General features: G+C 41.1%; 2 protein-coding genes across 2 annotated transcripts; both read right to left on the bottom strand.

Moving 5' to 3' along the window:
* Window positions 1–926: 926 nt before the first annotated feature.
* foxd2 (forkhead box D2) lies at window positions 927–2,952 on the bottom strand. The gene has a single exon (XM_058074118.1). The coding sequence runs from the start codon at window positions 2,582–2,584 to the stop codon at window positions 1,499–1,501; it is 1,086 nt and encodes a 361-aa protein (XP_057930101.1). The 5' UTR covers window positions 2,585–2,952; the 3' UTR covers window positions 927–1,498.
* Window positions 2,953–5,350: 2,398 nt separating this feature from the next.
* foxe3 (forkhead box E3) lies at window positions 5,351–6,810 on the bottom strand. The gene has a single exon (XM_058074117.1). It carries the CDS (start codon window positions 6,733–6,735, stop codon window positions 5,488–5,490), a length of 1,248 nt encoding a protein of 415 aa, XP_057930100.1. The 5' UTR covers window positions 6,736–6,810; the 3' UTR covers window positions 5,351–5,487.
* Window positions 6,811–17,085: the final 10,275 nt, after the last annotated feature.

The following is a 17,085-nucleotide window of genomic DNA, read 5'->3' on the forward strand; positions in this document are numbered from 1 at the left end:
TACACTAATGCAAATTACAACCACCAAGATAAACACATTATTGCATTAATTCCTCAACCTGTAAAAGCAAAGAAAATTATTTAGCAGAAGATTTAATCTAAAACATTTCACCCCCTAAATTATATTCCTGAATGTTCCAATTTGCACTTGCATATAGAAGCAGGGAGGAGAATAAAAGAAGCATGTGTTGGTTTTCGTTTCAAAGCCTTTCTACAGCAAAAAAAGAAGAAGAGACAGAAGAGTCATCCCTCCCACAGCCTTCATCCTTAATAATTATCTGTCAAAACACCCGCAAACCAATTTGACCATTTGCGCACAAAAGTGTCCCACAAAGCGGTCATTCTGTCCACAAACATGCGCTCCAACAGCTCCGGTCAAAAAGACCAATGGGCCTGTTTTGGGGGTCCCCCGCTGCTTCTTTTATACGTGTTCCGAGACAAACACCGATGACATGAAAGCATCCCTGCAAACCGAGGGCCCTTTGAGAAGATTGCTTTTCAGGCATCCTAAAAAAATGCGTGTGGCTGTGCCCCGGCCAAAGAGACCCCAAGCTGTGCGTGTATTGAGTCCCACCCTGGTCCGGGGTCCACGCTGTCACCGTCCACAAACGGCCTGCCAGGCGCATTACGCTGGATTAGGAGCCCTAATGAAAATCCTGCAACAAATTAGCAACGAAAGTCCCCCTTTTACTCCAAAAATAAAGAGCTTATAGGGATATTGTTCACTTTCGATTACAAAAGTTCTGCTCAGTGTAGTTTAAGACCCTTTATTCTGGGGCCTTTTGCAGGAAAATCACTATATACCCTGTTTTTTTACTTATTGAAAGCACGTTTGTGTTTATTTTATGCAAATATACACCCCAGTCAATGAATCTAAATCTCATTCCAATTAATGAAACGATAATTTCCTTATTTTCAAAGCCACAAACATTTATTATTCTTATCATTACAACCAAAAATGACCTATAATGAACACTTAGGTGTCTATTGGCAACACATGACATATAAAACTGCACGGTAAACACGTTTTGAAAAGAGGTATAATGCGTCTTTTCTCTCTTTATCATGTCACAATGTACAGGAGATTTGATGTGGTGCAGGTTGGAGAAGGAGTTGAATATGTATATATTTTTTAAACAAACATCCTGCGTGTGCTTTTCTAAGATTAAAAACCTGAGTTTTCTGTGTCATGTGCCAGCTAAATGAAAAACAACACATGTCAATTACATTAAATTGTTTCAACCCGCCTCCTTATCTATTCATTTAACTTAGTTTAAAACATGGTGTTATTTTCCTTTACAACACTAATGAAGGCATGTATCATTATTCTTTCACATATTTACAAAACATAAATAAACTCTCATATGGTATGAAACAAAGAGAGCAAAACACAAGACTTTTTAAACCAACAATGTCCAGCCTACCTTCACATTGGACGACACCATAATTTTAATAAAAATATTTCAGTCCAATTCAGTTCTTTTTTATTGACTTTTTTTTTAGAAGGGACAAGTGTTCAGGTTTTTGCTGGGAAATGTCTGACCGTGGGGTCCAGGTTGTAGTAAGTCTTGTGACAGGCTCAAGTGGTTGGAAGCGGAGGCCAGCGCCGGGCTGATCATAGCCAGGATGTGCGCTTGGCCGCCCGGCTGAGCGCTGTAGGACGAGCCGGTGGAGTTGGCCGCTCCGATGATGTTATCGATGGAGAAGGAAGGCCGACTCGGCGTGCTGGAGTCCGTCTTCAAAGGCGGCATGGACGGACTTAGTGGCGGGTAAAAGGGCTTCCTTAAATCGGGTAAAGGAGGAGGGGGCGCTGGGAAGATGGGCGAGGGCAAGGTGCACGGTACGTTGGGGAAGGGGAAGGACCCACTCGTGTGGTGGGGGTGGTACGGGTTGTGTGCAGCGGCGGCGGCGGCGTGGAAGTTCTGCAGCTGAAGTCCGTAGCTGTATCCGTACGGGTTGTATCCAAACCCGGGGAGGAAGCCTCCAGCGTCCCGGAGAATTTCGTTACTCTGGTTCCTCTTGAAGCGCTTCCTTCTGCGCAAGAAGCTCCCGTTATCGAACATGTCTGCGGAATCGGGGTCTAGTGTCCAATAGTTGCCCTTGCCGGGGTTACCGGGCTCCCGTGGGATTTTCACGAAGCAGTCATTGAGGGAGAGATTGTGTCGGATGGAGTTCTGCCAGGCGGGGAACTTCTCCCGGTAGTAGGGGAACCTGTTGCTGATGAACTCGCAGATCTCGCTGAGAGTGAGCCGCTTCTTGGGGCTCTGCAGGATGGCCATGGTGATGAGGGCGATGTAGGAGTAAGGAGGTTTGACCAGTGCACTTTTTCTCGCTTTGTCTCCCACCATGACGCTGCCAGGCTCCGCGGTGAGACCCATCTGCTCTGCCGGACACTCGGAGCTGTTGAGTCCGGGTGAAGACGCCCCTTCCACGGCGTTTTGGGAATAATTGTCATCGGAGTCCAAGTTGAATTCGTGGTGGATGTACTTCCCGTCCTTCCCGACGGACATGTCCCCCCCAACCACGTCAATGTCCACATCATCGGACAATGCAGAGCTGTCGGACATATCCGTCCCTAAAGTCATCCTTAAAGATGCCGCCTGTCCCCCAGATTTCTCCTATTTAGAACCGCACCAGAACTTTGCTGCACCCTTCTCTCCAGCCACTCAATGCACACATGGTTCTAGAATCTAAACTTAAGAGGACAAAAAGAAGTTTGACTTGCAGGATTTGGCGTCTGCTGGTGCCCTTCAGGCGAAGTTGTGCATGCGAGTGTCCTCCTGCATGGAAGTTCTGCTCTCCAGACGTTCAAGTCAATAACAAATCAACGATCTCAACGCAGACAGCTCCGAGTTCTCCTCACTCATCATTTATCTCAAATGTTGCCTCCCAAACGCAAACACATGTGTCTAAAATGTGAAACTGTCAAGAGGTTTTGGTTTGGAATCCAGACGGACAGCCACACTAGCCTCCTCCGCTTCCTTAAGGTATTTATAGAAGCACATCGGTCACGTGATCTCTGACTCACTCAACAGGAAGAGCACCAAATTATGCAAAACACAATAATGCCCTTTAAACTTAAATACTATATTTCATTATTTTTTCTTGTAAAAGACCCACATCTGAACTTTACTTGCTTCAAAAATATAACATTTGAACCTTCATTGAACTGAATGGAGGCCTATACTTTTCGTTAATCACATTTGGCGAGTACAATTATTTTGGATATTTGGGACATTTCATTTAATTATTATTATATCCTTGCCTGCCATGAATGCTGCCTGAATGTGGATTCTGTGTGGTGAGCAACACAATAGGCTGCAGCAGAATTTTCCAATTCAGGGATTATGTCAGTACGACATATAAAAAATTAAATACATTTTTCATTATTGTTTAGTGCAGAATTGGTGGTAGTAGCAGCAGTATTATTATCATCATCATTATTGTTAAGCATAACAACACATGCAATTTTATATAGCAGCATGTTTTTTTGTTTTCTCTCATATTTAATGTATGTGTAATTAAGAAAAAAAAACACGTAAAAAAATAAATATCTTAAAATATATCTAAAATATCTTTGGTCGTCCAGTCTTAGATCTGTAATTTTCTAGTATTTGGAAATTTGTGGAGTTCAAAATTAGATTTTTATTTGACTTAATGTAATATTCTCACATTATCATCATTATAATGTATTTATTTTTAATGGATTCTATTATTGATATTTTAAACATCAGTTAGCTGTTTTGGGCAAGATATCACAATATTCATCCCCCATGATAATTAAAAAATGCTTAATACACCCAATAGTGACATCTCATTTCATAACAAATTCTTTCTTGCCTATAGAATGTTTTTCACATATGACATATGCTTCTGCATTGCATATATTTGTAATATATTATCACCTATATATGTATATCTTTATTCAATCTTCCCTAAGGACAACATGACATATTGTAAACAGCTTGCAGTCACATCCAAATAAATGTAAAATGTAAACCTGGAGATACGTACATGCATGTGATATGCAAAACTACCAGATTAATCTTCCTTTATTAACTGCTGCAGGTCAACATTAACGTCATGATTATGTTGTTTTCATCCTTTTCACCATGTCGTATTTTGTTTACTTGTAAATCCAGTAATTCCAGTAGTTTACAGTAGTTATTTCAGGCCTTTCCCATAGATGTGCATTACAGCATCAACTGTTGCTGAGTTGCAACGTCTTATCTCTTTGATGGGTTTATGATGCTAAAGTGCCCTCTGTCGGTTGAAGAAATTATAGTCCGCTGAAGTAAACCGTTAACTGCCTGCAAACAACAATAATTAACATGGCTTTTAATTAATAGTGCTCTTTCTCAGCCATAAATCAGTATACATGTCCAGGCTTTACGCAAATAATCGAAGACATGGACAATGGACACCAACAGCCTCCCTGCAAATAACCACAAGATGCCTTAATGTGGGGATTTGCTCCCATCTAGTGGCTTGTGTCATCTGTTGCCTGATTATGACCTGTTGAAAGGGTCCTCCAGTCATAACAGGTTAAGTAGGTGTGGTGTGGTGATAATACTAGTTTATGATAGACTATATTAGTGGAATGTGTAGTTTAATACAATCCCAAGCACATAATAATCCTGCAACCCCCTCATTATCTCCCCTCTATCTTTTTCTAACCTTCAAGTTATGTTAAATTATATTTAATTTGTAATTTAGGAGCATTTTTTCTTTTAATTATTGATTTATATAATTAATTTATCCGATGCACTGATGATTGCAGAAATTAGTGACGTCTTACCATGCTTGAAATGTTAAATAAAGCTCCAGTAATAGTTATAAAAGAGATCAAATACACATAGTTCAAATACTGTGTAGCGTAATCGTTTCACAATTACATTACAAATGTTGCACATCATTTTAAACTGCAGGATTTGTGTTATTTAAGGATGAATTATGATTTACACCGTGAATTATTTACCGTTGTATGTCATATGTCATGTGTGCAGGGTGCTCTGTAAATACGGCTATTTTGCCTCCATGAAGTTAAGATCAGCGATAAATGTTTAGTTCTAAAAAGTAGATAAGTTCAAACTAAATATAGTATTATACTATATAGTACTAGTACTATACTAAGTACTATAAAACTAAGACATGAATTAGTGACATTTGTGAGTAGCTAAAAATAAATCCCTGTATTTTTTAGAGGGCACATTTGTTTTAAAAATGAATTTAATTAAGGCAGTTAAAAAAATACATTACACAATTCAATGAAATACACATTTTCTAAGTATAAACATAAATATATGAGATGATGTTATGGTACATGTCAAATATAATAATAATATGCATGGCTTTATAGCTGTCTAAATGGAATGTTCTATCACAAGGCTTAATCCTTTTGTTTTTAAAATAACAAATGAGTCCATTTTATTTGTTGACAGCCAAAATGAATCCCCAACAACTGAAAGTCTGTGTTTAATCCGCGATGTCACATGTATCTCTCCAGTCCTGAAGCAAAGTTGGCCTGTCTCATGTAGGAGTTATTGTAAGTGTTCATGGGCCCCGAGAGACCCAGCAGCTGCTCAGTGTGCTCCGCGCAGGAGCTCGGCCTCAAAGCCGGCAAAGAGAGCCTGTTTCCCGGGCAGTACACCTGGGAGCTCCCCGGAGAGAATCCTGTCTGAGCCATGCTGGGCAGGGTAGGAGGCGAGGGTGGGGAGGAGTAAGGGTACCCGGGGTTAATATTGGAGATGTTTCCGCTGTTTCTGCCCAACATGTTAGTTGACTGGCTGACTGTTTGGGTTTGGAAACACGCCGGTGGATCCCCCCCGGTGACCGAGCAGCTGGAGGTCATGGCGGATAGGTCACCACCTCCGAGCCCCTGCAGCGCCTGGGGAGTGAGCTCCCCGCCTTGCATGACTGTCTGCGGGCTGATTATGTTGTCGATGCTGAACATGCGAGGCTGTGCTTGGCAGACCCCCGCAGACGTCTGGTAGTGATGGAGCATGGCCGGGTGAGGGGATGAGGTCGTCAGCTGGGAGCTATACCCGGACCCGATCCCTGGGTAGAGCGTATTCGGGTACGCAGGCCTTCCCATCGGGGTTGGCGTAAAAGCACTGGAGCTCTGCATGTAGCCGGGGTAGGTGCTTACATCTGTGCGCTTGAACCTCTTGCGTCTCCTCAGGAAGCTCCCGTTGTCAAACATGTCCTCTGCAGCGGGGTCCAGGGTCCAGTAGTTACCCTTACCCGGTCTGCCAGGCTCCCTGGGGATCTTGACAAAACAGTCATTGAGGGTCAAGTTGTGGCGGATGGAGTTCTGCCACTTTTTGGAGTTCTCTCTGTAAAAAGGAAAACGCTCCATGATGAACTTATAGATGCCCCCCAAGGTGAGCTTCCTCTCGGGGGAGTTGGCGATGGCCATAGCGATGAGAGCGATGTAGCTGTAAGGAGGCTTGCCCCTTTGCACCGGCCTCTTCCTCCGGCGGCTCCCGGTGGGCAGGTGTTCCTCGGTCTGGCCCAAGATGACCCCGTCATCGTTGTTGGCGGGGCTGTTACCCCGTGGCTCAGACTTGATGAGGACGCCGTCCTTAGAACGGGGCTGCAGCATCAGTGGTGGCAGCGGGGAGTCCAGGCTCACGTTCGGGGACAGGACCACCGGGCTGGCCTCTGCGGGGGAGTGCTGGGTCTCTGCGGTCATGTTGCACATGCCAGAGTAGTAAGAGTAATTTGCTAGATTCATAGAAGAAAATGGAGAAGTAACAGTGAAGCGCAATTAGTAATGTCTTTTTATGGAAATAGCCGCCAGTCTCGTCCTCCTGTTGGCTGGGTGTCATTCCAGGTGAGATGCAGAAGCGCTGACAGTTTTATAAGGCTGGAGGGACAATGACGCAACGAGCTCAGCGATGACGATGCTGCAGCTGGACTAGAGTTTTTTTTCCCTGAAAAGCACATTCATGTCAGTATTATTAGCACAGTCCTCCAAAAGAAGAATTAACAGGTTTGTTGTCGTTTGAGTTTGACTGAATCAGAAATACATAGTTGATACCTTTTTACATTACATCTTTAAAATGAAGTTATAGACATTGTTTCTTCTGATTTACAAATATACAGCCTGGGTGCAATTTGTTGTCCACAGCCTTGTTTTTTATTGGCAGGTGGCACATTGCAGGTTAAAAAGCAAAGAAACAAAACAGCAAAAAAGAGAAAACTAGAGCAAAAAACATGCAAAATGTACAAAATGTAAACCTGGCATGTTGCCACTAATAACAAACAATACAACAAAGATATATATATATATATGTGTATATATATATATATATATATATATATATATATATATAATTTTTATAAAATTAATAAATACATAATAAATAAATACATAACCATATCAAAGTAGGCCCCAACATCCATTATTGTCAATATGCAGCCCTGGTCTACATGGATTACTTTGTTTTAAAAAATGAGACGTTGATGTTTACTATATGTGGAAATGGAAATGGAAATGTGGAAATAATGTTTTTAACAAATAAATATATAGTGTAAATGTTGCAAAATAGAAAATGTAAGCACATTTGCTTACTTGTGAAAAAAAAGTGTTGATAAATATAACATTTTAGTCGATGACAACACAACTAAAAACAAAACCCATTTTTAAAATGAAACTTTTCATTATAAAGGTAGGGGGGAAAATCCAAACCTATGGCCCTGTGTAAACAGTGATTGCCCCCCACCTCCATTAAAACATACCTTTAATAAGAAAACTAACAGTCTGGAAAAGATTACAAAGCCATTTCTAAAGCTTTGGGACTCCTGCAAACCACCATGAGAGCCATTATCCACAAATGGCAAAAACATTGAACCGGGGTGATCAGTGGCGAGGCAGTGGTGAACCATCCCCAAGAGTGCAGCGATGAGTCATCCAAGATATCCCAAAAGATCCCACAACAACATCCAAAGATGTGCAAGTCTCACTTGCTTCAGTTAAAGACAGTGCTCATGACTCCACCATAATTAAGGCAAAAGTTGAACTTTTTGGAAGGTGTGTCTCCCACTACATCTGCCGTAAAAGTACCTTCACATTTCACAAAAAGAACATTAAATCCTCCTAGCAGTAAAATATGGTGGAGGTAGTGTGATGGTCTGGGGCTGTTTTGCTGCTTTAGGAGCTGGAAGATTTGTTGCGATAAATGGAACCATGAATTCTGCCGTCTACCAAAAAATCCTGAAGGAGAATGTCCATCTGTTCATGATCCCAAGCTTACACCAACATGGGTTCTGCAGCAAGGCAATGATCCAAAACACACCAGCAAGTCAACCTCTGAACGGGTGAAGAAAAACAAAATGAAGACTTGAACTTGAACCCCCAGTTGTTCCTGTTGCTGCATCATCGGTAGGTAAATGTGCTCTTTAAGTGCCCCTGAGGTGGAAAAGCACCATACAAGCCTTTTGCCACTGTCATTTCCAGAAAAATGTACTTGAACCCATAATTTGGTCAGGATATAAATTATTTTGCTGTTAAATGTCAATGTAATGACAAATCTGTATTCTAAACTGTGGATTTTTTCTTCAATGTTTGATTGTCTTATGCCCTAGAATCCCCTGGTTAAAAAGTCCATGAAATGGGACTCTGCATTTTTGCAGAAATTTTAAAAATGTTGAAAATTACTAGTTAAATCTATCTTTAAAAATGTTTCCATTTCTTTTAAAGCATTCTCCACTATACTATGTCTTCATTTGTATAACAAATAGGGATGGTCATGTGGAGTAGAAAATATTGCTATAGTGGAAGTATAAAGTATTAAATGTAAATATTTCAGTACTTTTTCTTCTCCTTTCTTTTCAGCAGTGCTACAGAGTCCTTCTCCCAACATGCCAGCTGTATACTCAGAGCAGAAACAACATTCAGCAGAGAGCAGCTTGGTGCTATGTACTGCAAAACCCAATGGACCAATCTACCAATTGAAAAATAAAAACAAGCCACTGAAAACAAGCAATTGAGCTATCAAAGCTTTTGTGCAAGAAAAGTAAATATCCCATCATTTCATTTTCATTTTTGGAAAGCGATAATAAAACAGCATCATGCTCAGAGACAAGAGGTGTTGTCTTATGGATTTTGAAGTGAAAACATACTTCTACACACAACTGATAGCAGCCTTTAAAGGCAGCAGGGCAACAGTGATTCTTCTAATTGATTGTTTAGGCAATAGATCCTCCATAGCCTGTTACACAGAACTCGGCAAACGTGAGGTATTTCTGTAACTATGCTTTCACACAGCAAAATGACCTCATTAGAGCATTAGATGTTTGGTGGACGGCAACAATTGCTTTCATCATGACAGGGCAGGAGTCTCAGGTATAGTAAATGTCACATAAGGGTCCTAGCATTGTGTAATTCCTTTATACACAGGTGCAATATTTTGCAATTTAAGCTAAGCTTCTTGTTCTAGTAATTCTTTATTAGTTATATTTATTTCTGACACGTCTTTTTTGATTTGTGCGAAATCACGGGTTCTTCATATTCACTTAATTCACTTCATAGGGTGGAACATTTTCTACAAGAAGTGGAACATTTTGCTTTTTCTTGTATTTTCAATTCGTCATAATAAAAAAACTGACCATCATTTACCTGAAAAATGTTTAAAAGGAAAAAAATGGGCATCACAGCATGCCACGCACTGTCGTGACTATATTTCAGCACAACACTACAAACTGTTTTATTTTCCTCTGTCTTCCACATTTCAACCACCAGCACAGAACCTCTAATTTGTAGGCACATTTTTGGGTCAAAATCCATCCCAAATTTGTGAAATAATCATGTCACCACTATTGGTAAAGAAGAAATGATCAACATCTAGCAAAAGAAGAGAGTAGACCAATGATATGTAGCATATGCTGCCTTCCTGGTCTGCACGGTTAAATATAGGTGGTATAGTTTTGTATATTAAAAGCTGCACATATTTGTGGTGCATTGTACACATCCAGCATGTCATAATACTAAAACGTCAATTAGTCTGTACATATTTCTGCATGTTTTTACTCTGCATGAGAATGTGATCGAACTGACCACAGGGAAACATATAGAGATGCAGAGAGATATAGGAAGGCTCTGAAGAGGGTGGTATGGAAGGGGATTAGCAACAGGCTTCAAGCCCCGAGGCAGAGGACCCGTTTCCTGGCCTGAGCCCCTGTTTGTCCTGGCTGACCTGGCAGCTCTGGGGGCTGATCCTGCGTGGATACAGTCCCGCTCCCACGCCTGTCTGAAGCTGTTAGCCACTGGCTGTGAGTAGCTAGCTGGGCTTAGTGTTGTCTGACTGAGCAGTGGCCGAGTCGGGACAGTGGCGGCGGTGGAGGTGGGCGGCGGGGGTTCAGTCATCTCTGGGGCGTGGGGTGGGGGGTACTTTGTGTTGGCGGATTGAGGATGACGGGAAGCAAGCACCTATAGTGGAGCAGTGATGATTAAGTGGCTTTGAATTCCAGTTCCATGTATACAGTAGGTATTTCAACCAGTACATTATAATATATTTACTAGCTACAACTGCAGATAGACTGATGTAGTACAACAGGCCCACAACTCAGGGGAAAATTATAATTCTTTTTTTGGTTTGGAGAAATGGCAGCAATACATTGTCATAATGGATAAATGGCCATAATAAGAAAACAAGGGACATCAGTTCATCAGCCATCAGAGAAAATGTCCTGCAGCACCACCGTTCATGGCTTTTTAGGCATATTATATTCAAGTACCTGTATAGATGGTATAGTAAGACTAGTTAGAAGTTTAGCTGACATTTTACAATTACTTTTGTAGATATCAAAGCATGCCATACACTGTCATGACTACTGCAGGTGGTTTTACCATATTTAATTCACTTGCAATGTGTATAGATTGGTTTGCATAGTACCGCTTATTAGACAACCTTGCGTTTAACTTAACAATATTTTCGTTCATTTTGGATGCATCACACACAGCATGTCATGCACTGTCATGGCTACTTCAGGGAGTTATGAAATATTATATTCACCAGTGACCTCCTGGTAGAGTGGCAAAAAGTACATCCGTTGTTTTCACAGAAATGTTATTGTTTTGTTTGAGAGGCATCACATCATTTCATGCAATATCCTGATTATATTAGCTGTTTTGGTGTCTTATAGTCATGGTTGTAAGACTAATGGTTTCAACCTCTATAGGTTGAAAATCCAAAAAGGACATCTGTAGTTTCCTGAGTAAATTTTTGTTGTGGAGGCATTGCAGCATGTCAAGCACTGTCATGACTATTCCAGGCGGGTTTGGTATGCCAATCGGATGTGTATAGTATGACTAATAGAAGTTCAGCTAAATAAAGGGACGTCTTTTTGTTTTGAGGACTTGAGGACATTTGACACCATCGTAGCACCTCTATTTGTTTACATTTTAGGTCAACCAATGTACTTTTTCTGTGTTCGACTATTCTATTCTACTATATACATATTATCTGATATGTTAATAAAGAATCAATCTATGAGAAAAAAATCCATTGTGAGACACCTCACTTGCTACCTTAAATCTAAATAAATATTCTTCCAAAATTCCCAGTTTGACATGTAAACTTTGCTAGTAGTTGGATGGATGAGGGGTGGATGAAGTTGCTGAGTTAACACTTGGAATCCATTCATTCGCAAACTGGCTCCAGGGGACGAAAAGAGGAGGACAGGCGAGGTGCAGGGGTTGGTGGGGTGTGATGGTGGAGTGGGGGTCATGCATGAGAAAAAGAGGGTGAATAAAAAAAGAGCGAGAGACAGAAAGTGAGTGACATGGGGAGAAACACATGAGCGAGAGCAACCTTTTTCTTGCTCAAGCCCATCAAGTACGGGCCAGGGCTCCTGAAAACGCAGGGATTACCAGGGGAGCGGGGGACATGCTCGCCTGGGCCGCCTCTGCTGGCTCCTGCAATGCACGCTACACTGCTCTGCTAAAGGCCTGCACACATGGTTCTCACACACAGACACACAGAAGTTGCTCGTATGACGTTTGTTTGGGATGTGCACACTTTCGCACAGCTGACATTACAGAACTGATAGAACTTCTCAGATCATTTTTCTGTTAACTTCAAGTTTGCCTGATCCGTTGTTGCTAGGCGAAGTTCATACAGAGCTGAATCATAAGCCAATCTTAAAATGTACTGTACATACAGTATGCCAGTGATCACACTAATTTAGTTTGAAAGAAATCATTATTCCTAACATTAAGGAATAGGCACGCAATTATTATAAAACAATTCGATTTTTTTCCCCCACTTTCAACTTTTACCTCTTGTCATGGGTCACCGCATGTACTTCCTGACATAACCTTGGCAGAATGGAATTGTGCAACCGTGAACCGTGAATGAAAGCGTGTACCATTATACCATAGGGATATAAATGGCATTTTTACTCTGTATTAAATGTAAAATACACATCTGAAAGAAAGAGCATCTGCTGGATGTGATGGGTCTTCTGCTGTCACCAATGCAAAGCTGTGTTAGAAACTGTTTTATCACACATTTAGTGAACATTTTAACCGAGTAAGAAACAAGCTATTGAAGCTATACATGCTGATCTATGCATTTTCTTTTTTTACATTAATATCGCATTGACCAATACCGTAGGGATGGACAAAATCAGGTGGTGCCTTGGTGGTGATCCACCCTCTAATGTGAGCAAATGCACAGATCACACAGGTACAACTTTTGACCTGTAATGACGAGGTTGACGATAAGTCTTCTTGTAGTTTCTGCTTGGACAAACACCTCGCTGAACTCCTCAATGACCCCTCCAGGCTCCAGGATCATCCACCGGAATGACCGTCCAACTTAGGTGACATCCAATGAGGCTAAGCAAGGCAATTACATTATTAGGAAACGAGTGCCCGGTGCATGAGGTGGAAAAGAAGGCTGCAGGCCGTCTGACCAGAGCTTTACTGTGAGGCTGCACTCAGTTCCTGATGAAGGACTCAGATTGGATCATACACTCAACAAAAATGTAAATACAACACCTTTTATTTTGCTTCCATCTTTTGAAAAAACTTTTTGTACATAACTTCCTCTCAAATATTGTTCACAAATCTGCCTGAATCTGTGTTTGTGAGCACTTCTTTGCCATGATCATCTATTCACCTCACAGGTATGGCATATTGAGATGCTGATTTGACAGCATGATTATTGCACAGGTGTGCCTTAGGCTGGCCACAATAAAAGGCCACTCCAAAATGTGCAGTCACATATCAAGCTTCAAATATTGCGGCTTCACTCCATCACGGTTTTTCAAGATATATTCATTAACAAATCATCAAAAACCAAAGTGCCAGACTCAGTTATGAGTCAGGTTGAGACTCCAATGAAGGTAATGACCATACAGATGAGCTTCCCTAAGATGCTTTCTGACGGTTTATGTAGACTGTTTATGCAGCAACTGTCCAGGTTGTTGGTCTCAGATGATCTTGGAGGTTAAGATACTGGATGTGGAGGTCCTGGGCTAGTGTTGTCACATGATGTCATTCTGGGATTCTCTGAAATGCTTTTGGAGAGATGGCATATGGTAGAAAAATTAAGATTAAATTCAAGGGCATCTCTGATGGACATTTTCGTTTTGTGTCCCGTCCAGCCATTGGGGCAGATAGTATTGTTGATCTAAATGCCCTTGCATGCTAAACAGATTTGCTCTGTCAGGAAATGTGTAAGCTACAACTTCCCTGTACGTACTATGAATTTTATTTGTCGTTATTTGACCGGCCCGGAGCAAGAAGAAACACAGGAAAGAAGGGGAGGGGGTTGAGACAGTAGAGAGAGAGACAAAAACAGCAACAACAACAATTACCATGACAGCAACAGTGACAAACAGGACTGCATCAGTTAAATGTCAATGATGGCTAGGAGTCACAATGGAGATGATATCAATAGTAGCAATAGTAACAATGAAGACATGAACCGTGATAGTAAACATAATTACAGCCATACAGTTGCAGTAATTCATTCATTTTCTACCACTTATCCTCACAAGGGTCGCGGGGGTGCTGGAGCCTATCCCAGCTGTCTTCAGGCGAGAGGCGGGGTACACCCTGGACTGGTCACCAGCCAATCACAGGGCACATATAGACAAACAACCATTCACACTCACATTCATACCTATGGATAATTTGGAGTCGCCAATTAACCTAGCATGTTTTTAGAATGTGGGAGGAAACCGGAGTACTCGGAGAAAACCCACGCATGCACGGGGAGAACATGCAAACTCCACACAGAGATGGCTGAGGGTGGAATTGAACTCAGGTCTCCTAACTGTAGGGCCTGCGCGCTAACCACTCGGTCGCCGTGCAGCTATAAAAATACAAATAAATTCAATAAATGTAATATTGGGTTATGTTTGTATAAGTTTTTATTTTTTCAAATGTATCATATTAATATTAAACAACTATTAAAAGCATAATAAATGAAGGCAAATGCATGAATGGGCTTGGGTGATATTCCCAGAACCGTTTTGGTGCCTGGTTGGTTATTACTGTATAAGGCAAGCATTGCTGGAAGGCTATGTGGACCAGACCGGCAGACGTGACAATGGTGAGTAAGAGCTTTACTGCAAACGGAGGAGGGGCAGGCAGAGGTGTGGAGCATTTTAATCATACACTCACAGGTCACTTCATTAGCTTCAATACAAGAACTGTATCAAAACTTCGGCCTGTGCAAGGGTTATTTTATTCGAAATAAGTAACAGCAAAGACGTTTTATAATTCTATATCTTGATGAATCAATAATTAGTTCATATATAGTAAGTTGTGCAGGTGTAGCTGATCTCACAGTGACACAAACGCATGGCTTATTGGACGTCACAGTTTCGAAGCAAAGACAAGGACCTTCTTTCAGTGATCTCCTGTCACTTAATGCTGCTGTCTTTCAACGTGCACTTCTCACTTTTCAACATGGGCTGCTCTTCCTCAAAGGTCAGGATAAATCCAGTTCCAGAGAAGGCTCTTATTGACCATGCACATTCCTAACACATGTAATTCATCCTGCCTGAATTACTATTACCTATCAGATACTGTACTGTTTGTTTGTTTCTTTCGGCTTTTTTCCTGATTACGGAGCTGATCTTTTTGATCCGCATACTAATTTTTGGCTTGAGCCCTTTAAATTCTGGATGCCCTACCTGATGAATACTATCATGTCATATATTAATTCAAATCCAATCAAACTCCTATATAGGGTGTATTTTGAAGTTCTGGGTGCATGCAAACACAATGTTCTTTCTTCTTTTAGTCCTCTTTCTCCATTCATGGCAATGGAAGAGGACTTAAGTCCAAATAGTATTGACCCCTCCCATCCCACACCCACTTATCCCCCCATTGTTCTCCCATGTTGTCCAAGAGCAGCTCAGACAGGTAAGATCAGTGCCTGGTGTTTTCCTGAAGACTAATGTACACAGATATAGGGTTAAAACTACAGTACAGGCCTGGTTAAGTAGATATCCACACACAGACCGGTGAATGCATGTGGAGGCAAATACTAAATGCTAACTCACTTAAAACATTAAAACAAATGAATACATTACTTTTTCATCCAAAACAGTAGGTTATTTTACATTGTAGCTGTACATTCTCATGATGCCCTCATATTCAAACTGGACTCTTAACTGTAAACATAGATCATTACACCCATCTAGTGGCTTCCAACAGCATGTTGACGATGTATTATGATTATGCATTAAAAAGGGTTTTCAGGGTAGTATAAGCAAAAAGCGCTTGTAGTTGAATTGGAAGATTTACTGACTTAAATTAGTTTTTCTTCAATGTTACGACTGTACCAGCTATGTCACCACCTTACAGGTTCCACTTTACGCAAAAAAGAAGCACAACCATGTGTTAGTGCTTTTGTTTTTAGTATAATTCTGGCGCTCAAGGCAGGTTCCTTCAAAAACATTATGACATCCAGAAGAACAACATGGATTTAAAGTAGAATAGAGTAGAATAAAAAAATCAGCTGCAGATGCTGAAACTTTTATGGGTTTGCATTTAATTATTTTGTCTCCAATATCTAAAATGAATGGAAATTTATATCGTCGATTGTTTGCAAATTAACCTATGCAAGTTATGAATGTAATTCAGCTGTCAATGTGGCCTTTTCCCATGGGTAGCAACTGTTGTCCAGTCTCGGTACCTGCAGGCTCCTGGGAGGTCTTTACTTTCAAAGGTAATGTCATGATTTTCATTTTGATTCTTAAAAAAAACTTTGCTATATTTATTATTTATTATATTGGAGATATAATACCTATGTTTGTTTTGACATCCATCCATTCATTTTCTATTACGCTTATCCGCACTAAGGTTGCAGGAGTATGCTGGAGCCTATCCCAGCTGTCTTCAGGCAAGAGGAGGGGTACACCCTGGACTGTTATGACATCCCTGTGGATGTATTTCATTCCACAGACGAAGTCACTGAACAGTGATCGTGTGAGTGTTTGCTCGAGACCCTCCTCGTGGGGTCACACTAAAACTGGGCAGCCCTCAGCCACGCTCCATGGGCCCTCTAGCCTTCTGAATGTGTGCTTAAAAGACTTCAATTCACAACATTGCCTGCTATGACTTAAATTGATACATACTCATCCTTCACTGCTTGGAACGACCGTCCTGCAGTCAACGTTCTCGCCACATATTCAAAGGTTTAAACTCAAAGGGGTGAAGTCCTTGGTGGCCAATATTGATGAAGATAAGCCAAAGTCAAGAGTAAAACACAACAGGCGATGTATTGATTAACCTTCACACGGTATGATTTGGATCCCCCCAAAAAATCAGAGTAAAAAGAAATGCTTCGAAGGATGGGTTTGGTTGTCCCTGGTGTTAACACCAGTGAACCACACGTAAAAAGAAAAACCCTGTATAGTTTATAAAGCTGCCAGTGCTTGTAGCTTGTAACTGATCATTATCTTTGCTGGTGTGGTGATATAATTATTTCATTTTCACACTTCTGTCAAATCCTGACGAGATATTACAGTAATAACTGTATAATACAGATTGAGGTGATATGACACTGTTTTCCGATAGATGGCAGTGTAGGCTTTAAAATGATGCAATACGCCAGTTGAC

The sequence above is a fragment of the Doryrhamphus excisus genome, chromosome 5 (genome assembly GCF_030265055.1).
Source record: "Doryrhamphus excisus isolate RoL2022-K1 chromosome 5, RoL_Dexc_1.0, whole genome shotgun sequence".
NCBI classification, from domain to species: domain Eukaryota; kingdom Metazoa; phylum Chordata; class Actinopteri; order Syngnathiformes; family Syngnathidae; genus Doryrhamphus; species Doryrhamphus excisus.

Coding starts and splice junctions, on each gene's coding strand:
- foxd2 (XM_058074118.1), bottom strand. CDS start 2,584: ATGACTTTAGGGACGGATATGTCCGACAGCTCTGCATTGTCCGATGAT.
- foxe3 (XM_058074117.1), bottom strand. CDS start 6,735: ATGAATCTAGCAAATTACTCTTACTACTCTGGCATGTGCAACATGACC.